This window comes from Malurus melanocephalus, unplaced genomic scaffold (assembly GCF_030028575.1).
Source record: "Malurus melanocephalus ecotype Western Australia unplaced genomic scaffold, MMel_1.1 scaffold_50, whole genome shotgun sequence".
Classification (NCBI taxonomy): Eukaryota; Metazoa; Chordata; class Aves; order Passeriformes; family Maluridae; genus Malurus; species Malurus melanocephalus.
In genome coordinates, this window is record NW_026623282.1 from 1,453,305 (window position 1) to 1,478,706 (window position 25,402).

General features: G+C 40.6%; 1 protein-coding gene across 1 annotated transcript; it reads left to right on the plus strand.

Annotated features, from left to right (window-relative positions):
* HTRA3 (HtrA serine peptidase 3) lies at positions 1–25,402 on the plus strand. Its single transcript, XM_057365265.1, has 9 exons — positions 1–868; positions 8,644–8,743; positions 9,770–9,992; positions 10,630–10,824; positions 13,397–13,429; positions 14,105–14,219; positions 20,524–20,572; positions 22,242–22,337; positions 23,580–25,402. Exons 1-9 carry the CDS (start codon positions 445–447, stop codon positions 23,743–23,745), a joined length of 1,401 nt encoding a protein of 466 aa, XP_057221248.1. The 5' UTR covers positions 1–444; the 3' UTR covers positions 23,746–25,402.

Here is a 25,402-nt window from a genome sequence, read left to right on the forward strand (position 1 = left end):
CCGTCCGTCCCGCCCGGGGTGGAGCCTGCCCGCCCTCCCCGCCCGGGGCTGCCGGTGCTGCTGGAGGCGGCGGGCCCGTCCCACATAAAACCCTGCGGCCCCGCCAGCCCCTTCCCACTGCGAGCCGCGGCCGCCTGCCTCCGGCGCTCTCCGTGCCATGGCTCGGCGCCTCAGCCCCGCCAGCTGAGCCCCGGGAGCCGCCGCGTCCTGAGGGGCCGAGCCGCCCGTGACTCCGCGGCCCTGACTGCGGCCTGCTGCCCTCCGCCTGCCGCTCCGTCCCGCTCCGCCCSCAGAAGCGCTGCCCGGGGCAGAAGACACTGTCCCGCCCGTGTGTGCACCAAGCCCGCCTTGCCCTTCCCTCGCCGCCATCGCACCTTCCCGCCTCCTGCCCCGGGGCCGGGCGGGCTCGCCTCCCGTCCTCCGCCGCCGCCGTCCCCGCCGAGGATGCGGGTGTCGCTGCTGAGCCCGCTGCTCCTGCTGTCCCTCAGCGCCTGCCCGCACGCCGCGGAGCTGTCGCTCGCCCGCGGCAAGTGCCCGGCCCGCTGCGATGTGTCCAAGTGCCCCAGCCCCAGCTGCCCCAGCGGCTACGTCCCCGACCGCTGCGGCTGCTGCCTCATCTGCGCCGCGGGCGAGGGGGACTCCTGCGGCCGCAAGGAGGACCCGCCGTGCGGGGACAGCCTYGACTGCCGCTACCCCATGGGCAAACGCTTCGCCAAGGGCGTCTGCCAGTGCAAGCTCAGCGCCCAGGTGTGCGGCAGCGACGGCCGGACCTACGACAACATCTGCCAGCTGAAGGCGGTGAGCCGCAAGGCGCTGCAGCACGGGCTGCCCGCTGTCGCCCARGTCCAGAAGGGAGCCTGTGAATCGGGTAGGAGCATGGTGGGATCCGCCGCGGGGCGGGGGTGGGACACCTGGCTTCCAGGGTAAATCAATGATTTTCAGTGGCCAGGGAAGTCTGGGTGGCTGTAGGCACTCTAAAAACCTYCAAGGACACGGCACCTCATCCAACTGCTAATAACACCTGTTGGAATAGATGTTCAGGTGCTTTCTGAACAGCAAAACTTCTCGATGCTCATTGTGGGCTTTGGCTGGGGTTTGGAAGGTTTCTCCCCGGCGGTATGGCCGTGGATATGAGGTGCAGCTCATTGCTGGACAAGAGGCCGACGCACTTGCCAGTAGGGAGGGAGGTGGGTGGAGGTCGCTCGGCTGCCAGGGCAGGGCAGCGGCCAYGTCCTTGGCTGTGGCCTTTTCTGGAGGCAGGACAGCGGTACGAGCCTCTCCCGACCTGCCAGTGCCACCTTCMCTCACCATTTCTCCGGTGACGGGCGCGGCGCTGGGTGGCATCACCCGTGCAGGTCACACAGCAGAGCCACAGCAGCACTGCCCGCACTGACAGAGCGGGGACTGGGAACACCTGTGCTCCGGGACCGTCCCTGCTGCCGYGTGGGGTGTGGGTCACATTCCCCTGACAGAGGAAATGGTCTAAAAGCCGAAGTAGAAAAAGCACTTAGTCTCATATAAACCACCTAAAACATAGTCTTTTTCCTGGTTTGTTTTCTTGACCGAAGGGTTTTGTAGTCTTGTAGAGCGCTAAGTAAGGAAAATAAACCTGAGAACCTCCTTTACAGTGCAAAATACTAACRCTCAGGCTATCAAATGATCTGGTTGTAAAGTCTTGAGGCCTTTACTCCAGATCCTGTGATATGCTATGACAACTTCAGGCTTGATGATTTAACTTTGGAAAGTTTAGTAATCTCTTAACGCTAGTAATTTCCTTTTAGTATTAAAATGTGTCTCTTTATGGAAGTGTTAATGCTGGCAGTATCTTTCCTCATGCTTACATTCTTTTAAGGGTTTTCTTCTGCTACCTTTCCCATACAGTTCCTGGAAAGAGAAGTCCTATGTTTAATGGGGTTTTAAAACACGCATTAGTGTTTCCATTACATCAGGTGAACCACTAGCCATCCTGTTTATTCATAGCAAACTGACCAAAATGATTGAGAGGGTGCAGAGGGAAAAGGGTTACTGTTGTAGGCTTTCTGTGAATAGGGGACCTTTCATATATGTCCTGCTCTTGTGAAAGGGTAAATCAGTTCAGAGAGGGAGGATGTTCAAATGGTATTTGTATTCCTGGAGTTTGTTTCAGAGTGTCWTGTCAGACAGAGCCAAGAATCACTCCATATGCCAGCCTGAATCTGCAGTGATCAGTTTCTCCAGTGTTTTGTAGCTATAAATTGGTTTTTGCCTTTTCCTTTTCAATCAGCATCTATTAGCTTCAGTACTCCTAAAACTTGGTTGGAACTGATTCACGTGTAAGAATCAGAATGTTTAACCAAAATGAGGGAGCTGCATCTGAGGGTTTGTTGAGTGCTTGGCATTTGGTGTATATGACATTTTTTTAAAGGAATCCTCCTGAATCTAATGTTAATAGGYTTAGGAATTTGGAGCTGTGAGGTAGAAGTAACTTTTTTTTAAAAGCAACTATTTTAGTGTCAACTTTATTTTGGCTTTATTTTTTGTCTCAGAAAACCTCAGCTTAGATGAAGCATCTGGTTTTCTGTTAAGTTTTAATTTTTTTATTCAGTTCTACAGCTGCACAAACTGAAGCTCAAAGAAACCGAGTGTCTTGCCCAAGGTCAGACTGAGTTGGTGGTTGAGCCAGGAATAGAACTCAATTATGGTATTTTTGCGGGGTTTTTTGTTGTTTTTCTTTTTAAACAATAACATGCAATGGCTGTAATGAGAGGCTTGGAAGAAAGTTGACAGTTTAAAATTGCTGTCAAATTTCTCTTTTCCCTRTTTTTGCCTGGCCTCTGATAGCTGAGAGTTTTAAGGGATTAGCTAGGAATGAAGCTAGAAATGCAGTTTTACTTAACCATCCATGTATTAAAACAATGCCAGATAACAGAAGACTCGCATAGTATGATTTGGACCCTATTTAGAACATGCAGTGATCCTGAGGAGTGGCTCCTGAAGTGTCTATTCCTGTCCTTTTCCAGTTGCTTATGTTGATGCTAAGTTGGACTCCAGCTGTGATAAACCAAGACAGGCTGAGAAACRTAGCTGTGGTTTCCTAGTGACAGCAGTCTGATGAACAAGGATGCATGAAAAATTAAAGAAAGGGAGGAAGGAGGTGGCCAGGGTTATTGAGTGATAATTGCAAATTTAACAGAATTTAAAGTGGCTGCATGTGTGTGCTGCATGAAGATCCAGCAGCTCCACATTGGATGTTCTACAATATGCCTGTGCCCAGGGACATCTCAGAGATACTGATAGGAACAGTCTGCAGAACTCCTGAGCAAAGTTAAACTCCCTGATAAAAATACTGGGTTTTTAAAAACTTTTTCAACACTAGGTACCTTAATATATGGCAATATATTCTGAAGCACCTAGTCTTTCCCTGTTTTCTGTCACCTTCTGTGATAAAGACAATCTGTTACAAGGTAGCATATAAATAACGGCATAAATATTACGGAGGACAACTTCTCTAATCAAAGACCTGTTTTTACAGAGCCCTGTTTCTCAGGGCAGCAAATGTAAGTTTTAACAATGCCACATATCAATCTATTAGGTGYCGGGTTTCTCAAAGGATTCACTTGGTCATCTGTAATCTGCAGTCAATTTGTGTCACACTTGTTTYCTGAATAAAGGACTGRTTTTGATCTCTCAGTACAACTTAGKAGAGTCAAATTCCCTGCACTTTAATTTTTCTAATAGTTTCTGTGAAGAGAGCTTAAATGTCAAAAGAGTTGTATTTTTTAACCTAAGACATGGAAGCAAAAAGTTTTTTTTTTCTTTTTTTTGTAAATACTGGTGCTACTTTGTCAGTGGAGCAATTAAAAGCTTGATTAGAAATCCTTTGAGGCTGGATTTGACACTGACCATTTGGTCTCTTCTGTGCTGTCTAACCTGAAGTCACTCTCAGAAAGGGGTCATAATGTAAAGCCTCATCCATGTCAGTTAGATCTTTGCAAGATATGAGCCTAAAAGTTCATTTTTCTAAGAGAGTGTTTGAAACACTGGTAATGCATACGTGGAGTCATTGCACACAGTTCTACATGCGATGTTTGGGAGTGTGCCTGTATATAACCTTGAAGATACTGAGGAACACCTGAGTGTGTGATTACTTGCATTTCTGAGAAGCTGGCCCAGTAAGAGATACTGAAGTCTCCTAGTGSTGTTATTGTCACCAAAGCCTTAAAGCTGCCTGCAGCTGTATTTAGGAAAATGTACTGCAGGGTCTTAGCTGGAAACACAGACTCTAGTCACATTCCTGTACTGCTTGTTTTTCTTATGCCTGAGTTTGGTTTGAGTTACTGCAGGTGACRATGGATATTGTACAGTATTTGGTATACAATTCAGAGTAGAGCRCTTCCCTGCTTTGTAAAGTATGGGTAACAGGAAAGAGATATTCTCATTGCATCTCCTCATGAGGATCACTTGGAAGTGAGGAATAAGAGGCATGTGAAGTCAGTGTGGTGTCTGTCCTAGAAGRCTTGTGCCAGTCTGTCTCTGTCTGGCCCTTGTGATTGCTGCATTGCACAAGAAAGCCACTTTGGTGTTGGTTCACCAAATTGTTTTCATCTGTGCACGGTAGATATCCACTGTATAAACAAGTTGCCTGAACCATAGTGTGGCATTAAACTCACCAAGGCTTTATGGTCAGTGCACAGCTATGCAACTTGATCTTARTGCTGAATTCATCAGAAAAGCTGCCCATGAACCTATGTTTCCAGCAGATGTTTCTGTTTTTTAAGCAGAGACATTATAATCTTTTATTTGTCTTTCATTTCTTTCCATGAAAGCACAGTAGGGACAGTGTTTATCCCTGGTGATCAGATCTGCCAGGTTCCAGTCCTCCCTTAGACATAATTTTGCTGAATGCACAAATCTTTTCTGAAGCTGGCTTGAAAAGGGGGATGGGGAAACAGCCTTAAAAGAATGAGCTTCCCAGGCTCACAAATTCTTAATGAATATGAAATTGTGGATTTTAATACAATGTATTGTCTTTAAGAAAGYAGTGAATGTGATTTGATTTAATTCTACAGGGACTAAGCTGGCAGATATTCAGAAATKTTCAGTCTTTTGCAAATGTAAATTGGTATGGTTTTATTGTCTTCAGTGGGATTATAATGATTATTTCTGCCGAATTTTTTCCAGTCCTCTTCATACTAGGTTAACTACAGATTTCTTGGCGTTTTTCCTGGTTTATAGCAGTGTTAATGAGATTGAAGTGGGTCTATTGTCTYTGCAAGAAAGTAAATAAACCACTATTAAGTGAACCCATAGCCTGTGAGAACCCTATAGCACTGTCCAGGGAAAGACTTAAACTGATAATAAGGCTATTCCTACCTGACAGGCACTCAGCTTTAGATGTTCAAATACAGTGTAGTTGGAGTCCACAGGACTGGAAACATAAAATCRCATTTTACAAAATAGACTGGAAATYTTTAGCTCCTGTTTATGAASTTACATTGAAATCTGGATTTTGAATGTTTTGTGAGAAGAGCTGGAGACCTGAAGATCTAATAACTTAGTTGAAATGATAGGATCAAAGTTCAAGKCTGCTGAAAATCTGGTTGATTGGTGACTATGCAGCAGATTGGGAAAATCTAGGTTTTTTTACTTAAGAAATGCATCGATTGCTAAGGACTCATACAGCATAAATTTGGTTTTGTTTCAAATACAACCTGGTTGTGGCACCTTTGAAGTCTTGGTTATACAACAGATGGCTAATTGGATTAAATATGTATTTTTGCCAAATTAGATTTAGTTAGTGTGAGATTATTTTGAACATGCAGTAATAGCATGGAAAATCATGCACGTTATTGAGAGACCTTTGAAAAACTATGTTTGCCAATCTCTGAAGTTCGATGGGACAAAATCCACAAAGGTGCTGTGAGTTTAGAGCCATTACATGCRCAGGGCAGCGGAGATCTGAGGGCTGTGTGAGGGCTCCACAAGACATCAGGGGTGTGATGGGGAGAGATAGATATTTAATTTCATCTTATATTTAATTTTACCTTTTAGTAAGGACAGTAGCAGCAGCTAGTGTGTACCCACTAATGCAAATTAAGGGTTAACTTCTAACACTTGTATTCAGGGTGACCATATACAATATACTCAGTGTTGGATGTTGCTTCCTTCTTCAGTCTCCCTGGCTTGAAGTCCTCCCTTTTGAAGTATGATCAGAAGTTCCAGTGAAAACCATCAGTTTAATAATTATGCACTAAAATTCTATTAGTAACAGCCAACACTTGAGTTCCCTTAAATAGTGCTGTATGTGTGAGATTAAATGTGAGCATGTAGTTACATCTTCTGCATCCATAGTTTGGGTTCCTGGTACCTCATATAATGTGTTTGAAGGTTCTCATCACTCCCAGCTTGCAGAAAAYGATTCAAGAAAGATCAGATTCTATGAAGGCATCTCAGTTCTGTAATACAGTTTTCACCAGTGTTTGRAGTTTCAGTTTTAGCCCCCTCTATGTATTGCTGTGTTTTATTGTCTTCATCTTTTTTTCATGTTTCATCCACTACCTCTTTCAGATATTTTCTCTGCCTCCCTCAAATCCTACCTGGAAAGCCACTGCCACCCATGATGTTTTCCTGGTGGCCAGTCAAGAGTGGTCCAGACCTGAGGTTTTTGGCAGGCATCTTCCTGTGCTTTTGGCCATGCACAGTGCTGTAACCATTTGGCCTGGGCAGAACAGTTGAGCCCTCAGAAAATGCAAATAGATTTAGTTGCTATGCTGATTTACACCATCTAAAAGGCTGCATTCATCACTGTTTTCCCCCAGTTCTGTGCTAGTTCATCAGCTGCTTTTCACTGATGCATGGTTATGACTGTTAAGATAAATGTGATGGCAGTGATATCCTGTCAGTGAGCACTTGCTKTGTGTGCCAGTGTTCAAAGTCATGTTAGTAGACTTCTTCAAAGGATATGCTGCATAGTCAGGCAAGCTGCCTGGGAACTGAAGGTAAGATAAATCTTCAGTGGCCTAGTAAGCAAAATAAATAACAGTATATTGTGCTTACGTTTGCCTGTCCTCTGTGATTCCTGTTTGCAGTGTCTCTTTCAAACTAAGCATTAAAACAAGCATACTCAATTGGTTAGGGGGATCTTTTAGAGTGCCTGAGAATGTGCATAGAAGTAATAGACTGAATCTAGTTCTGCCAAGTTATTCCTTTTGTTTATTCAGTATCATATAAATCTAGCTTGCTAAATGTAARCAGTATTTCTTTTCATTCAGAAGTAAATCCTGTGTCCAGTAATGGGATGAAGAACTCACAAACTTCTATGAAGAAATTCCTAATTGTCTTGRTCTGGTTTCCTCAACTCATTTGCTCCCTTTGGTAGATCCCATAGTTAATTTTAAAGCATCAGGCTGTGAACGTGGAAGTTGGCTATATATGGTGATACATCCCCTATTTGCTTAATGTATGGTGATGTGCCCCATGTGTTAGGGATTGCAGAGAATATGACCTTCTAGCACAAGCAGTGTTATTACTTTAGGGTGTTGTGATGCTAGAATCCAGGGTGTTGTGGTATTAGAAATCAGGATGCTGTGGGCTTTTTCATGACCTCTTTATGATCTTAATTTCACACAATTATGTTCACACTTACTGAATGCTGTGTAGTGCTGTTTAATGTAGTACCATACTGACGTTTGTAATAATAAGACCTTTTAGTAATCCATTGCTAGGCCCAGCTGTATGTGACAGCTTAAATCTGGATTTGCAAAAACTTTTAGGTGGAAAGGTTATAATATAAAGCAGATATCTAATGTGTCTACTTTAAAAAAATTAGAAATTATGTTCTAACTGTGGCTCCCAAATTCTTCAGCTGTGTTACTCAACACTTGTTAAACCATGTCTAGAACTCTGCATCCAATTTTGGATCCTTCAGTACAAGAAAGGCACTGAAAAACTGGAGGGAGTTCAGGAGAAGGTCACAAGAATGGCTGGGGGGAGCTGGAGATATCTCTTGTGAGAAGAAGCTGAGGGTGCTGGGCTTGTTCGGCCTCGAGAACAGAAAGCTTCAGCAGGAGCTGAGAGCAGCCTCTGTGTGCACCAGGCTCTTTACAGAGGTGCATAATGAGAGGATGAGACACAGTGGACATCGGTTGAAATGCAAGTCTCAACAAGTTCAGACTAGATAGAAGAAAATCTTTTACATCATGAGGGATAAGTGAGGCAGTGGACAAGTTTCCCAGAGAGTTTCTGGAGTATCCATCCTTGGAGTTTTGCAAGTCCCAACTCGGTCTGCATTMGTAGCTGATGCAGCTTTGAGCAGGAGGTAGAACTAGAGGCTCCTAAGGTCCTTTCCGACCCGACCTAGCTTATGACTGTATGTGTTTTGGATAATAGTTAGTAGTTGTCATGAGAAAAGTGCTCAAGGCAGGACTTGTAGGCTTCCAAAAAAAGAACTAATAGCTAAATTATGCTGTTATTTARTTTTCTCAAAATCAGGCAAAATACTAGATTAGTTTTGAACTAACTTGATGACTTTAATTCCTTTTCCAGTGCTGTTACTGTTTGGAAACTACTCTAGTAGGAGAAACAGACCAAGGCAGGTTCATCTTGCCTTCTTGCTAAAAAAGGGTATTGTCCTATTAACATATCCAATTCTTTCTGCTAGTATAGGTCACCTACAGTTCAGCAGCCCAAGATACAAATTCAACTTCATAGCGGATGTGGTGGAAAAGATTGCACCTGCAGTTGTACACATTGAACTTTTTCTCAGGTAACACTTTAAATTATTTGTTTTAGTTACATTGTTTAACAATGATCTACAGAGATTTTTACAGTGTAGTAACTTGCCTTTTGAATTCCTGAAGTKCACAAAATACTCTAAAACATTACAGCAGACTATTTTCTCCAGAGAACCACACATTTGTGTGTTTTGTTCCTGATCATTAGACCTATTCTAATGGGCTTACAGCCCTTTCAGTACCATAGACTATATATTGTCTACCTTAAAATAAGTCTGGTTCATCTTTGGAAGTCTCTTCAGGCTTCATTAAAATGTATTTCTTGTTAGATTATATGTATTATCTCATCTTAAATAATAAATAAATATCCGGGTGGTAAGCTGGAAAAGCATTGCTTGTTGCTTTTTCTGCTTTCAWTGAGAGGTGATTTTATTTTGGCAGGAAGAGCATTAAGAAGCAGAATGTAACTTATCTAAACACAGAAATGACTCATGATAGTACTAACTTTGCTGACCAGAACATTACCAATACTCAGAGTGCTGAAGCTGGAGCTGAGGTCTACATTTGGGCCTCGGGATCTCCTTAGACCTCACCTCTTCTTTTATGCCTCTGTCCAGCTGCAAGGTTCCTCCTTCTCCTTTTCCCATTAGAGGATCAGTTCATTTTTCAGCCCTATTATTTCCTGTAATTCTTTTCTCCCAGTATAAAATCAATAATCAGTGGGATCAGATGGGSTCCTTCTCCTTCCTTTTTTGTCACYTAGCCTCTCTGCAAWGACATCTRCAAAKAATTGGAAACCAAAGGAAAAGGATCCTGCTGGYTGTCTGTAAACCTCACTTCCTATCTCCCTGTCTGACTAAAACCAGGCACAATTTTCAGGAAGGGATCTTTACTTTGTCATTCTTTTTAAAATCTCATTTTTGTAACCATTGCACATTTTTTGACAATTTATTGTCAAATGTTATTTCTCAGGGTGAAAGGTAGTAAATGGTGTCTAATGTAATCTTCTCTTAAGTTGTGTTTCCCTTATGACACAGAATTGCTTGGTTTTTGTACAGGCACCCTCTCTTTGGTCGAAATGTCCCACTTTCCAGTGGATCGGGGTTTATTATGTCTGATTCTGGTTTAATTGTGACCAATGCCCACGTGGTGTCAAGCACAAATGCAATATCAGGGAGACAGCAACTGAAGGTACAGCTCCAGAATGGAGATACCTATGAAGCAACCATCAAAGACATTGATAAGAAATCTGACATTGCAACAATAAAGATTCACCCTAAGGTGAGTGGCATAAACAGAAGAATGACTTAATTTGGGAACCCTATTTCAGTTTCACTTTGTACTAAGTGCTTGACTGGAATATATGTTTAAGGATTCCTTAGAAGTGTCTGGGCTAAACAATGTACTGAAATACAGGTCTGGATTTTTTTCRTATCTTGTAATTTAATTAATTTGTYTTCTGTGTTAGAAACTGCTAAAAATGAAGGAAAAAGAAATGCAGCTCATTTAATTTGTGGCAAARTTCTGCTATCTTTCTTGGAAGACCCAGGCTATTTTGGCTGATCTTTGTAAGCTTTGTGCCAGTATACATGGACTGTGAGGTGGTGCATAATGCAGAGAGAGGCAGGCTGGTCAACAGTTGGCTTGTATGCTGTTTCTAGGAAGAAAAGAGCTGGAAAACAGGGATGCCCTTTTTTTCTGAGTAAAGTTGCAAGGAACTACTGCTAGCTGTTTGTTTCTGAAGACAGTTTAAAACACCAAACTTCCTGACATAAGTTTTGGGTGTATAGTGAGTGGCTCTTTGATAAATGTAATGAAAAGTCTATGTTCCTAACTTGTTAGGTTTTTTTATCTTTGCAATTAGGTTATTTTTAAGTATAAACTAATGCTTATTTCWTTCTCTCTGTGTTTGTTTAAGAAAAAACTACCAGTATTGTTACTGGGCCACTCTGCTGATCTGAGGCCAGGAGAATTTGTGGTGGCAATTGGGAGTCCATTTGCCTTACAGAACACTGTGACCACAGGTATTGTCAGCACTGCTCAACGTGATGGCAAAGAGCTGGGCCTGAGGGACTCAGATATGGATTACATTCAGACAGATGCCATTATTAATGTGAGTATGAGGCACGAGAGGAGTTTCACTTCACAGTCCTTCCCCACCTATGCAGCMTGGAGGTGCCTGCTCTGAAAGATGAATCCACTAAATAGAAGCAGCTTCTTTTATAACAGACTATGAATTGTCTGTAAGTTGCATTCAGGCAGTGTTGTGAAATGTGTGATAAATAAAAGTACTCCCTTTGAGATTATCTGTGAAGATACTGCATAGGACAGACCCTTTTAATTCTGTTAATCTCATGCAGYAACATACAGTTATATCCACCAGCAGTAAATCAAAACATTTCTCTCTCTGCTTGCTGAGTTGCTCTGGTCAGGGAAGCTGTAGAATAGAGCCAAAGTTTTTTCATCTCCATACATCAGAACCAGARGGAGTAGTCAAATTGATAGTACATGCTTCAATTTAATGACACCCAGGTAAGAACTTAAGGAGAGGGCTGGGGGTTTTTGTTGCTCTTCTTGTTTTCCCTYTGTATGTTACATACTCCAAACAAGAATCAAGATGTAAAATAWCATAAAGTTTGAGGTACAGCTTGTTGCTAAGGATCCCAGCATTGCATGTTATATAGAAATACATTAAAATAATGTGCCTTCAGAGCAGCKTGGAGGGATCCAAACAGCTTMAGTGAAGTCCTTGGGTGTGTWTTTAACRCACAGTGTTTCTARAAAGAGCACTGCACACAGATCTGAKGTGGAAAATGGCTTGAAATTTTATAGCTTAAATCTGTTACACATTGAAAGGAAAATATTTCCAGGATTTATTTCTTGGACCCCAGTGTAAAATTTGACATAACAAGCAATAAGGCTTAGTGYTTTACACAAACACAATGCTTCACAAATGGTTATTGTCACACACTTGTCAAGAGAAATTGTATGGGGAGGAAAAAAAGAGGGTAGTTATTTTTTGTGTGAAGATATGACATAAAAGTGAGCTTTTTCAAAAAGCTTCTGTATGACCCAGGAGCTGAGCCTCTTCAGACATTAAATTGGAATTACTGTCTTCAGTTGTGTAAGGAGAATAGGAAAACTTGGGCAAATGGGTTAGTTGAGAGCACACACTGAATTAGTGGCGGAGACAGAATTAGAACATGGGATTCTTGACTTCTTGCCTGTACACATTTTTCAAGCTCAGACTCCTTCATTGTGTTTATACTTAGACATTTGCTGCCCTCCAAAGCTTACAAGCAGGTTTAGGCAAGGATAGGAGTGTGTGTCAGATACTGCTAGACCAAAGGAAGAGTGATAGCAGATGAGGTGAGGAAAATGACAGGAAGTTTGAATTGCTTTGCCATCTGAGACCACAAAATRTGAAGATGGTCCCTGGCATAAGGATGCTTTGTGCTTTGCTAATGCACTCGTTTTCTCCTGAGAATGGGAGGAGTTTGAGAGTTGGTCTGTTCAGAGCATTCCTGTGGCTCAGCCAAGACTTTCCTGCAGGAATGTGCATGCAGCTGCCTTCTGAGAAATGCTGGGGCAGCAGTAACMCAGGGCAGGAGAAAACAGGGCCACAAGGTTCTCAGTGGGGCTATATTGCATGTGCTGAAGGTCTTTCACATCCTTCAAGCAGAAGGCTGGTGAATGAAAGATGATGTGCTGRGGAAGGCTGAAAAATCATTATCTGGGTTTTGTTTGTTAGACATTAAAATCAAGCGTGCAGCCTCTGATCACCAGAGAGATACAATGTAAGGAACKGATCTATTTGTTTAAATTTGAACTTTGAAGCTGTTTTAGAAACTAATGTCTGTTTTATTCTCCTAAGAATCTATAAGGTTTGCCCAGTCCTATCTAAGTGTAAACAGTTTGTGTCTCACTTTTCCATCATACATCACTTAGCTTTTGTTTCTTTTGAGTGGTGAGTTGCTGCTCTTGGCTGTTTTGCAAACCTACTCGAAAACTCTGGCCTCACTCAAAAACAAACTCTTTAAGCCAACATGAAGATGGGCAAGCAACTTCCCTAAATCTCATTTCCTGTGGTCCTGTTGCATGTTTCTTTTAAAGGCCATTAGGTATTAGGTAATTTTGGGCTGCTCAGAGCTGCTATATGCCCTCCCTAGAGAGGGATACATGTYTGTGGTTACTAAATCAATCCTTATATAGTAGCTACCTCATAGAAATGTGCTGTGATTAAATACCTAAAACACTGTGTTCTGCTCCAGTGGAGAATGAGAGACTGACAGTGTTACAAACCAAAGTGATGAATAAAACTAAAACTGTACAAGCACCTTGCCAAAATAAAACTGTAAATAGCAATTAATTATTTCAAAACCTTGTTCTGATAGTCTTTAGAAGAATCAAAACACTAGTTTTAACTATTTAACAGGTCTTAAACTTAGGGTCTATCTATTTGGAGTGGCCTGTTCTTGAAAAGAAAAAAAAATATCATGAGAGCTGTGAAGGGGTAGGATGAGGCCTACCCATAATTTTCTGTGGTAAACGTTGTGTGTGAAAGTGCTGCCTAAGTAATTACCTCCTCTCTTTTATTTACTTACAAACAAAGTACTGTTTCAAATGAGCATTGCATTTCCTACAGTGAAGTATTAATTTATTCTTCCCTTATGTCATTTTTACAGTATGGCAACTCTGGAGGACCTCTAGTTAATCTGGTAAGTCCATTTGACTTGGTTTTGTTTGTTGGTTCRTTTGTTTTGTTTCAAGAGCTGGTTTGAAGTTAGTGGGAGAACATTCTTTTGGAAAGATTCATAGGTCATTGCAGCTTCCATTCATTAAGAAATGGTAGGCAGATAGTCTGAAGCTGATGCAGATTATGCAAATTAGKTCTCAGTTCACATTCCATAGGAAAACATTTCCCTGTTGAGCACAAAACATTTTATGTAGCAGTGAGGAATATGGGATCTGGTAGGAGCAGTTATGCTTGTTCACACTGTGAAACCTGGGATGCACAACAGAGATGGGAACTGGTTAACCCACACAATTTTTTCCAAACAGATTGCTTTAAATCAGCACTGGTTTTGCAGGTCAGTGACTTGTGACTGTAGTGGCAGTAGTGACTCCACTGCCCATTTGGCAGAGAGAATCTTGTGTTGAGTGGTGGGATGGACCTTGGATGAACACACTGTACTGTAATCTCTCTGGCCATCACAGTAAAATGTGAAATGGATTATGAATCAAAGCCCAGATACTCCCTTATAAGTAATGTTTATTTCTTGAGTGATTACAACACTCTAAAATTTCTTACACCAGCTTTTAACATGAAATGCTAGACAGGGAGCTGAACCCTGTGCTTAGGAACAAATTAATTGGGTGTTTTCTCTCAACAGGATGGTGAAGTGATTGGGATTAACACCTTGAAGGTCACAGCTGGAATTTCTTTTGCTATTCCTTCAGACCGTATCACTCAGTTTCTCACAGAGTCACATGACAAGCAAAGCAAAGGTAARGTCTGCAAGAAACAGTGATATCTTCCAGTTATTGTCCTGATCAAGGTGAAGTGCCAAAGGACGTGGCATCCTATTACTGGGATCCTATTACTGAAAGGACCATCATTTTACAGTATAGAGCATCACAGACTTGTAAATAGAAAACAACCTCACAGAAGTGGGAGAGGCTTTTTATTACTCACACCCCCAAAGAGCAGACAGTATCTGTATAAATATGGGAAATAGGACCTCTGAGAACAGTGAGGACACARATGAATCATCACTGTTTCAAATGATCTGGAGAACAGATGATGATTTGTTTAAGGAGTCTTATTCTACTATTTTCATTTATTGTCCAAGCAAAAGGAAGATTATGGTATACTATAGAGAACAAGGTAAAAACTTTTTTTGGCGGCTGTCCACAGGTGGGATGTAGTATGTGCATTGTCTGTAGAACCTGACATGTATTTTATTATGGTCATGTCTGTCAGTGCTACATAATCAGACACTGTGATAGACTCTCAGGTTCTGGTGGAAGAAGGGTGTTACTCGTTCGTGAAAAAATCCGTGGGAAGATGGGAGAGAGGCAGAAAAGAAAGGCCTCTGCACCAGAGAGTATGTAAATCTAARTATATTGGCAATGACAACTGCAGTACTTCACACTTTTTTTACGTGCCTGCAGAGTGTCTGTCGCCCTGTTCTAGATGTCATACTACAGGCTGCGTAGCCAAAGCTGATGGAGTAATGCTGCATCCAGGCCAAACCTTCCTTACTCTTTTGCTTGCCAATTTGTCTGTCCACACCCTGCTACTCATCTTTTATCATGAGTGTTGGCTGCTGCTTCTTCTCTTGAAACTTTTTGTTATTAATCTTGTCTTCTCCTGAGTTCATCCAGTTCCTGATGCCAGGATTGTTTTCCTACACCATTGTCCTCTCAGATAAGTGTTATTTCAGAAACTTCCCTTAGTCAGCATTTTTAAAGTGATGCAGCTGCTTGTATATATGAGAACATCACAATTCTGATGGATCTCCTCATCTGTGTTTTGCTGAATTCCACAAATTATATTGTTTCCACTGTTGATTTGGGGGRAAGGGGAGGAGTAGATGAGAAAAGGTTAATCATATGCTGAGAAGTGCATTTTAAAGTAGCTGACACAATTTGTTTTCAGTCAACAAATCAAAAAACTTATTTATTTGCCCTGGTTGCTAACTGATCATTGGTTTGTGAAGTAAGCAGGTGTCTTGTCAGTGGTGGTGCCCTTCAGAACCAAACTGCTCATCCTGAGCCAGGGAGGAGCAATGGTTCAGCCTGCAGGCCTGGCCCAGAGGGATAGACTGAAGCCTTGTGCAGTGCCCACCATCTCCTGGTAACTGGGGCTGGAAAGTCAGTGAAGGTTGGAGATGTCACTGCTGAAATCAGCCACCTTGCTCCTTCAGGCWCCTTTGCCTCCACAGAATGATGAGCCCAGCTAAGGGCCCAGAGACAGCTTTGCCYGTGGAACCCTGAGGAAAAAAACGTTGTGAAAGATTCAAGTTTTTCTAATGCTTGTAACATACAGGTTTTTTCTGATCATGACACATTATCCCCTAATCAAATGGATTCACACTTTCTCTTGGTGTCAGTGTGACTGTCATGGCTTCAAATAGCCTGCACACAGACAATTTTAATATTTATTTTATTTTTCAATTTTTTTTTTGCTTTTCCTTCTCTGAAGTACCTCTTGTAATTTTGCTACAGCAGTACAGTCATTTAGAGCTCTTGATGCATAGAGAAAGWTTCTAGGAGATATTTTCACCATGTATTTGAGGTATAGTTTGTACTTTTTAGGCCTTTAGTAATAGTTTTCAGGTTTATTGTATGATTGTTATTTCTTGGCATAATGAATTATGTAAGCAGAATTTTAGGGATGTTTTTGTCATGTTTTCTTCCAGTTATGTTTCAATAATTTCAGTGGGATCCTCCCTTATGGTCCAATTAGGTCATAGAGAGAAGTTTAAGGGTATTACTGTTTTGCTCTTACTATTATATTGCCTGAAGATGATAACACTCCCTTAGGATACCACTCTTTCCTGAGTTRTTCTGGCATAGTAGATACTCAGTTGTTTAATAAGCTTGACCTTACTCTTTTGAATCTCAGTTGATCAGATAACTGTTTTATACAGGAGGCATATGGTTTTTAAATCTCATTGATTACATATGACTGCAAATATCTGAACTATTGAAGAACAGGAGTGGAGAAGGGGGGAAAAGGAGAGGATGGCATTTGAATGAAGAATTTGCCCTGTTTATTATTATCTATACATTCTATACTACCTAATGCATTGGTAATATATAATAGCACCTAATGTATTTTTGACCGAAGATTTGCTGCAGTCTTCATTGAGATGTTGGTTGCRTGGTCAGAAAGCCCTTGCTATTTTTGGGGCTATCAGTAATAATGTTAACTTCCTTTTATAGTTAGGAAGTCTTAAAATTCTGCRCAAAATTGTCTCCATCTATATCTCAGTTTTAACCCGCTGTATGTTCTGTCTTTACCTCTGAAAGTTAATAGGAATTTCTGTGTTTCAGTCTTGGCTCTGTCTATTCATARTATGGACTTGAGCAGAGCAGTAAAAGTAGAAAGTGTTTAAACACAGATCCTTTAAAATGGAAGGCAATAAGTCAGCAATTTGACAAAATATTAAAGAGAAAATTCATCCTAAAAGGTCAGCTTGGTCCCTCATGTAGCGCGCAGAAAAGTGAATAAACCGTGTTTCAAATGGGCAAGGAGAAATGGGGGAATTCTGCATTGGCCACAYCCAAGAGATCATTTATATGAATCCTCATTTTAGGTACCTAGGACGTTGTATTAGTTGTGATGAAATTATATTCTTACCTTTGTGTTTGAATGATTGTTACTCATAATAATTAACAATAATCATGAGGGTTGATTAGGAACATCGCTGAGTACTGATTCAGACCACTGATTAAATTCAACTATGCAATTTATACAGAAGGGACACTGCACACAATCCAGGCTTACAGGCTTGAGCTATTTTCACGTTTTCTGTTTGGCAGTGGAATATCTTTCTTAAATGCTTTCAGGGCTTCTCATATAATCTGCAAGATGAGCTAGGTGCAAAAGTCATTAGCAGAGAAGTAGGAGTTTCGCCTGACACTTGAATTAGACGTGCAGTATCCATTTCTTGACTTGGAGGTCCTGGTGATATCCCAGCCCCACAGAGGTCAGCTTCAGTGGGTGTGCCAGAGTTAGTCATGCTCAAAAGAGCTTGAGTACATGACCCCTTAATTTGGGTTTATCAGTTCTTTTCACTATGGTTTATAAATCATAAACATTTCTGCCTTCAGCCAGTGTTTATCTGTCTGGTTTGTATCTCTGTTGTTGCAAGCATCAATAAATAAAGTTTAGCAGTAAGGCAAGTGCTTTCCTTACTGTGGAACAGAAATCTCTGTAAATAATGAATTGCTTTTAGATACTTGGGGTCAGCTGMTTGGGACTTTCTATTAGCATTAAACAGATTTAAGTTTAAACTCAGGGTTGAGGCTGGTTTGCTTGGCTTTAAACACTGATTCCAGAGGTACAATCTGGCCTGGTGTTTACAAAAATGAGATGAGATTTGAGTCTCTCTTCTGTGCTGTGCTCCAGCTTTAAGCCACAAGGTTACAMATTTGCTAAACATGATTGTTCTAACATATGAACCTTCTTGTAACTACTGCTGGGACTGCACCCTTGTGATGTGAGTCTTAGATTTATGACATTAAATTATTCCAGTTCTCCTAATTATTTTTTCTTTCCCCACACAGTCACAGAGGTTGCCAGAATGACAGGGTTTGAGGCTTTTTATTCACAGAGCAGATGTAATATGGCAGTGGTAGTTCCAGGTGCCACATACTGTTCTGCCAGTCTGACTTAGCCCCAACATCAACATGCTTTGGGACAGATAAAAAGCTACACCTTGTTGTCTGTGCCTGTTCAGTCTCTGCTGATACTTCAAATAAGATGGACAATTGTATTCCCTATCATTTCATCATTGTTGATGAAAACATTGGTTTTTGTTGAAGGTGTTTGACTTGAGTTAAATTGAATCAAATGGACTTTTACAAAACAAAAGGACTGGGGTTTTTTTGCTTTTATTCTGACACACAAAATGTCTGCTGCTAAAGTAACCCATAGCTCATAATATTTTAGTTTTACTTTATACAATAGCCTGCTACTCTTACAGTATGAATTGCTATTTGCAGTGTGGCAAATGTACTRMAGAGAGAGGGAAGAAGGCCTTTTTGAATTTCAGTGCATGCATAGGAATGAAATAACTCCAACCTACCAAAAATTGAAGGTAGAATTAGAATTTTGGCTAGGAATAAGTCTGTAGTTACAAGATTTTTTTTTTTTCCCCCCCTAAAGCTTCATGTTTAGATTTACCATTATCCACTGGGGAAATAATCCCCTTTAACACCAGTGTCATTTGTCCTGTGGTTTTTCATCCTTGCTGTTTTGTTTCTTCCAGGTCAATTTACTTTGTCACWTCTTTCATTTTTCATTTATGTAAACACTCCTGACTCAGACTCCAGAGTATCTTTGTGCTTCTGCAAATTTCTGYCTTATACAGACAATGACCAGCAGAAAATTGCTTATTGCAAACAGAAAACAGCCATCAGAGAATCTGTCATTGATGGGTCTTATGAAGAGAATTTCATTATTTTACTGTCCATGTTGCAGGGACAAGGGGATTATTTTCAGGCAGCAAGATTATCATACCTGAATATTTTTAAGAAGTGAAAAATTATATTTCTTCTGTGCAGATTGGGAAGCACTATGAGCTAGCTCATGGTCATGCCCAAAGCTCTTCAGACTTCGATTTTGAGCAACTGAACTTCCACTCTTCCCGTAGCTGATTTTGATCTCATTAGCTTTAGTTTAAAATAGAAGAGAGCCAAACATTGCAGGACAAAGCAGGGATGCAAGATTGTTCAGAGTGGAGTAAATCCAGTGTTTGGTCGTCAACATTTTCAGTGATCTCAGTGGGAATACTGGACATGTGTAAGAATCAAGACTACATCCTTTACTTAGGAGTATTTTTCTTGGAAAGAATAAGAGCTAGAGAAGATTGTGTACATCTCCTTTTTTCCTCAGATGAGAACCTGGAGAAACTCAAAGATCTTGTGAAGTAGTTGTGCTGGAACAAGCGAGGGGAAATATTGTTTCATGCCGGATGTAACTAAGTACTACAGCACTCACTTCAGGAAGTCATCAAACTGCATTTTTTTCATAAGGCAGCTGTGCAAGATCATGACTTACTAAAAGCCAACTGCAGAAATGTGGTGTTTTTCCTAAAGGAGTGACTTCTCACCATTTCAAATTCCAGAGTCCTGGCGTGTCATAGAATTGTAGAATRGTTTCTATTGGAAGGGACCTTTAAAGGCCATCTSTTCCAACCCCCTGCCCTGMTCAGGGACAGCTTTCACTGCATCAGGTTGCTCACAGCCCCATCCAGCCTGACCTTGAGTGTTGAGAGTTGGGGCATCTACTGCTTCTCTGGGCAACGTGTTCCAATGTGTTATCACTCTCACAAGACAAAAWAAATTCTTCCTGATGCTTAGTGTCAATCTCACCTCTTTTAGTTTAACATCATTACCTCTTGTCCTGTCWTATAAGCCCCCTTTAAATACTGAGAGACTTCATTAAGATGTCCCTGGAGCCTTCTCTTCTCCAGGCTGAACAGCCCCAACTCCTTCAGCCCATCTTCATAGCAGAGGTGCTCCAGCCCTCTGAGTATTTTTKTGATCATTTTGGCAAAGGTCTACAAGTTCTGGGTATTTAAAAAAAACTTGCTTTTTATTCTTTGGGGGAGAAATAACAATCCTTTTGCATTAAAATCAGTGTGAGTCTTTTGATTGCCCTTTCTCTGAAAAGTGGAAATTTAAATTTCTTTAAATCCCATGTTTACATTTTAATGAGAGCATCATACGATTGGATTGTCTTGGATAGTTTCAGATTAAATGGTAGTTGGTTATGAAATTTTCCATTCACTGAATTAATGTGATACTAGATCACAGAAATTWCCTGTGTTTCCTGAAGGAAAAACTCTTATGCAGTGTAAATGAGCTTTCTCTCTCCACCTTACTTGCAGGGAGAAGGATTGTCATTCTGTACACCAGGACTAATCAAAATTTAAAAAATAACATCAGTGTAGATGCATATGATTTTGTTTTGTTTTTTAAAATATGGTATGTTCTGTTTTAATTTTCAGGTATTCTGGGTCATCAAATTTTTGTCAATGTTTGCCTAAATGTCTTAAATATGTTCTGTTCCTTTCAGATGGGAAGAAGCGTTTCATTGGCATCAGGATGCTGACAATAACACCTGCGTGAGTATCTTGAGGTCATTGTATGTTCATGCACACGAGATGTGGTCAGTAGTGGTTCTGAACTTCATTCAACTTTCATTAAAAATCTCCAGAGAATCCAGAACTGGGCATTGGCTTGGGGGAAATCTGCAGGCATTTCAATATTGGTGAAATCTATGTTCTGAGACCTGTAAATTTTCTTAATACTGATAGTGCTGGATGCCCTGCTGATAGCTGAGTGAAAGTAGGAAGAGCCTGAGCACAGATTTTGGGTCTTGATGAGGATGTCTGGAGTTACACCAGGTTTTAGGTGACATTTAAACAAGACACTTTCAGTTAATGACAAATCAGCTGATGGAGGATTTGATGGTACTTTTATCAGTGCCAGTGGAAGCTATCTGATTTAAGATTTGGTACCTAACCATTAACTAGAAAGCTAAAGCTGAGAGTGCCAAACTAAAGCTTCCATGTTAACAAAGCCAGAAATGGACACCCTCCTCTGGCTCCTTACTGCMTTTTCTCTCTTACACTGCTTTGTGTCTTGCCATTTCCCAGATATATTCTTGGATAATATATCTGGGATGTTCTTTTCCAGCAGTAGGCATGTTTCCAATGTGGCAATAGACTGCAAAATTAGACAAGACAATTTCCAGCTGGGGTTGTAGTAAAGCCATCTTTGTTTAGGGAGTTAGACTCTTGCAGTCCTCCCTGAAGGGTCAGATCTTCAGCTGGAATGAATCAGTGTAATGGCATTAACATCACTGATGGAGAGAAACTTGGAATGTTTCTCTGCATAATTGTGAAGTGGACACGATGGGAGATTTACTGCTTTTGTAGCATCCAATGAAGCCATGTAAGATATCTGCAGGCCTGTTTTCAGAAAAAAAAATACCACTTCCCTTGGTATGTTTGCTTTAATTATTCAGTTGTTAGCTTCCTCASTACAAAATCAAATGAAGAGAAGCTGTGTGCAGCCATTATTTTTTCCTTCTGTGGGACTAGAGTTTTTCATGGCAAACAGCGGAGTAATCCATCCTTAATTTAAAATCTTTTCTTTCTAGAAAACGGCTTTAGCCCAAACTGCACACAGACCTGAGGAGATGTCATCACCTCTGAAATGAGGGGATGTTTGTAGAGCTTCTATTTTACAGCAGGTTGTTTTCTCTCTAGAAAGTGATGCACAAACAATTCCTGAAGTAAATTTGAGGAAACTGAAGTTTCCAGTTCTGATCAATCTGCTGGCTGAAGTTATCAAATRCTTTGTTGTTCCAAATTAAGAATGACTTGCAAAACAAAAGAAGCAAAATAGTTAGCAAATTTCTGCCCCATCACCAAAATAATTATTTGAGCAGAATTTTTTTTTATTGCTTTGCAGCACCTGGGACAGAGATCTCCTGCCCTTGTGCTTGTGTACGATGGGTCTCGCTTTCCTCTGTGTTACTGCTACACAGAGCTAAAGTCAGATTCTTGCAGGAGGTGTACAAGACCATTAAGTTGAGCATGCTTTGCCTCTCATAAAATCGATGTATCTAATCCAAGTTCAAACCCCCTACATTTTCATCATGGAACAACAGACAAACGATAAATTGTTAATTAATTTTTTTTGTCACAAAAGGCTTAAATAAGTTTATTTGAATGCTTCTGCTTTTGTAGTGCAATCAAATTCTTTATAACTTTGTTCTTCTTTTAGCTTGGTGGAAGAACTGAAGCACAATAATGCTGATTTTCCTGATGTCAGAAGTGGAATTTAYGTACACGAAGTTGTTCCAAACTCACCTTCTCATAGGTAAGTAGAGCACACCATTTTCCTCACCACAAATAAACCTCCAAAAAGATACTAGTAAGTAATGTTTCTACTGATATTCAAGTAATATTTCTTGCAAGTCTTGATCTGTATTTAAACAATTTAAAATCGTGCCTTTTGGTTTAAAATATTTGTGCTGAGATTCTGCTCACATCTACAAAAGAACCATTTCAGTATCAGAATTACTTCAATCATGGAATCGTTTAGGTTGGAAATGACCCTTAAGGTCATTATGGATAATCATTAGCCCAGCACTGCCAAGGCTACTGGTAATCCYTGTCCCTAAGTGCCACTTCTGCCCATCTTTAAAATATCTGCAGGGATGGTGGTACCACCACTTTGCTGGGAAACCTCTTGCAATATTTGAAAACCCTTTCCATAAAGAATTTTTTCTTATTRTCCAATCTAAACCTCCCATCATACAACTCAAGACCATTTTTTCTTGTCCTGTCACTTGTTAATTGGTAAAAGAGACTGCCACCCACCTCACTACAATCTTCTATAATGACATTATGAGACTCTAACAATGTACAAATATAAAAAACACACCAAGTACAATGAACTCATTTGAGGGGTTTTGTGATGTTGAATATTAATGAACAGAAACTTGGATTAAGTTTAAACAGGATAGCATTCACATAAGGCACTGTCAGAGCTGTTATCTGAGACAGTGCTTAGATCTTGCCGGAACAGGCTATTTTATGGAGGAGTTGCAAAATAAATAAAATATTTCKGAAAATTATTTTAGGAAAGTCAAAAGCAAAAAAAAAAAGCAGCTATTCAGAATTACATTTGAACGAGAGAGAAATAATTTCCCAATACATTAGCTGATGCAGTTTACTTGTCTTGAAATTTTGAGGTTTTAATTTCCAATGCCTGAAATACATATTGGAGGCATGAAAGCCTGATCTTGCAAAGGGATGGAGTAGAGTCAGTAATGGATAAAAGTCTTCTCATTTGCTATAGTTTTGTATAAGACAGAGCAAGCTAGACTCATTGTTTTTGGTGTTTATGAAGAAAATTCTCAAGGAAGAAGCCCGAGCCTTATTTTTCATTTAGCAAATGCTACCTGTTGTTCTTTCTCAGTCAGAAGGGTGGGATTTCCCTTCCATGGAGACTAAAACAAGTAAAAATTTATCACAGTGGCAAAAGAGGTGGTGAACAGCCTTTGTTCTTTTCCTCTGCATGGAATGCATYCTTACTGCCATTTTCTTGTCTCTGCAGAGGAGGGATCCAAGATGGAGATATTATTGTGAAGGTCAATGGGCGTCCTTTGATGACTTCCAGTGACCTGCAGGAGGCTGTGATGAATGAATCACCCCTACTACTTGAAGTTCGAAGAGGAAATGATGACTTGCTATTTAACATTGAGCCTGAAGTTGTCATGTAAATAGAGTTGAGGAAGCTCTCACCATAATTAAACTCACTTATTCTGGAACACTAGATACCTCCTTTACAGCTACAGTAATTATTCTTCCTGTTGACTAATGACAAGGTGGACTAACTTAATTGCCTGAGCCATTTCTGTACATAGTAGCTAGAATGACTTCAAAGATGCCGTTTATAGAAGATTTAAATTTCAARGAAACTTATTTTACTGTGTTATGGGGTGGGGGAGAAAAACAAATTTTGGGTAGAAAAGGTCCCATTTCCCATACCTGCAGATTCAGTTTTGCATTTTGAAAGACCAAATTACTACTGGAAATCAGGAAGTATATGAAAGGGGGAATTATTCTTAAACTACAGTCATGGCTGCAGCAGACCCAAGCTATTGCAATGCAAAATTGAGCTTTTTTTTTTTTTTTTCTTTATGTACCTTTTTCAATGTGAACCTATTATTGGCAAAGCTTGTGTTTGTTCTTAGTGCTTCTGTGCTTCGTGTTGATGCAGGTAGATGTAATCTGTAAATATTGACATGAACAAAAATGGTATCAGGCTATAGAGTGTTACACCTAGGTCATGCGATTTTTGGAATATAGTAAATGATTCTTATAGAATTAATGCCTTATCTATAAATCAAAACGATGTGCTGAACAAAGTTTGAAAAAGTGCACAGTTTTTTAAGAATTTGATACAAACTTGTTTTGCATTTTACTGGTAAGCTTTGCTGTAAAATTGTTACACTACTTTTGGCTTTGACTGTGTATGTTTCTACTGTAAGGAGATTAAAGTTTACACAAATAATGTATTGATGTAAACATCTTTTTAAATGAGCATTTCTCCCCTGCCTCTTCTGTCTGACTGGAATAGACTCTCCCAAGAGAAAGTTTTCTTACATAAAATTGGGCCCTAATGTTATGAAAACCCTTTGCATCCCTGTGGTATAATTATTCTGTCCTTATTTAGACTATGTTTAGAAATGCTTTGCACACAAGTCATTTATTTACACTGTTTTTTCCATATTTATGAATTGTGCTTTGATGTCACTTGGAGAGTATCAAGTTGGGATCCTGTTGTCCTCAGTTCTCCCTGTACGTGATGAGAAGCAGAAAGGAAGCACCAGTAACCCTGTTTTGGTGTTAGAGCGTGTGAGAATTCTGTGTGATAAACCCAGGAGAGAAACAGCTAGCAGCCAAATCCAGATCTCATAGGTACCCTAACCCAAACAACTGTCTTCTTCCTTAGTGGATATTGCTTCAGCTCCCAAAGAGGCAGAGGAGTGTTTCTRTCTGCAGCATTTTCCACAGCTGGTGGAAAGACCTGGTTCTTGTGTCTTTGTTACGCATGCAAAAAGGAAAAAATGCTTGGGCAAGTTCCCTTGAGGCTGCCATCATGCCTGGGCTTTCTGGTTGTACCAACTCACTAATGTGTGACAAGCCTTGCCTCTTTGGGTTTGAACAGTGCCAAACATGTGGAAAAGAGCCATCTGCTCCCTCCTTGCTGACTGACTGACTTCAGCTATACAGTTCAAAGGTGGATGGGGTATCTTCCTCCTGAAAATGAATACTGTTACTTCTGTCACAGGCCCGTGCTGTAATGAGGGCTTCACCCCACTGTGTCACTAAACAAGAACTGTTTTCACCCCACAACCACAATATGCTTGGTTG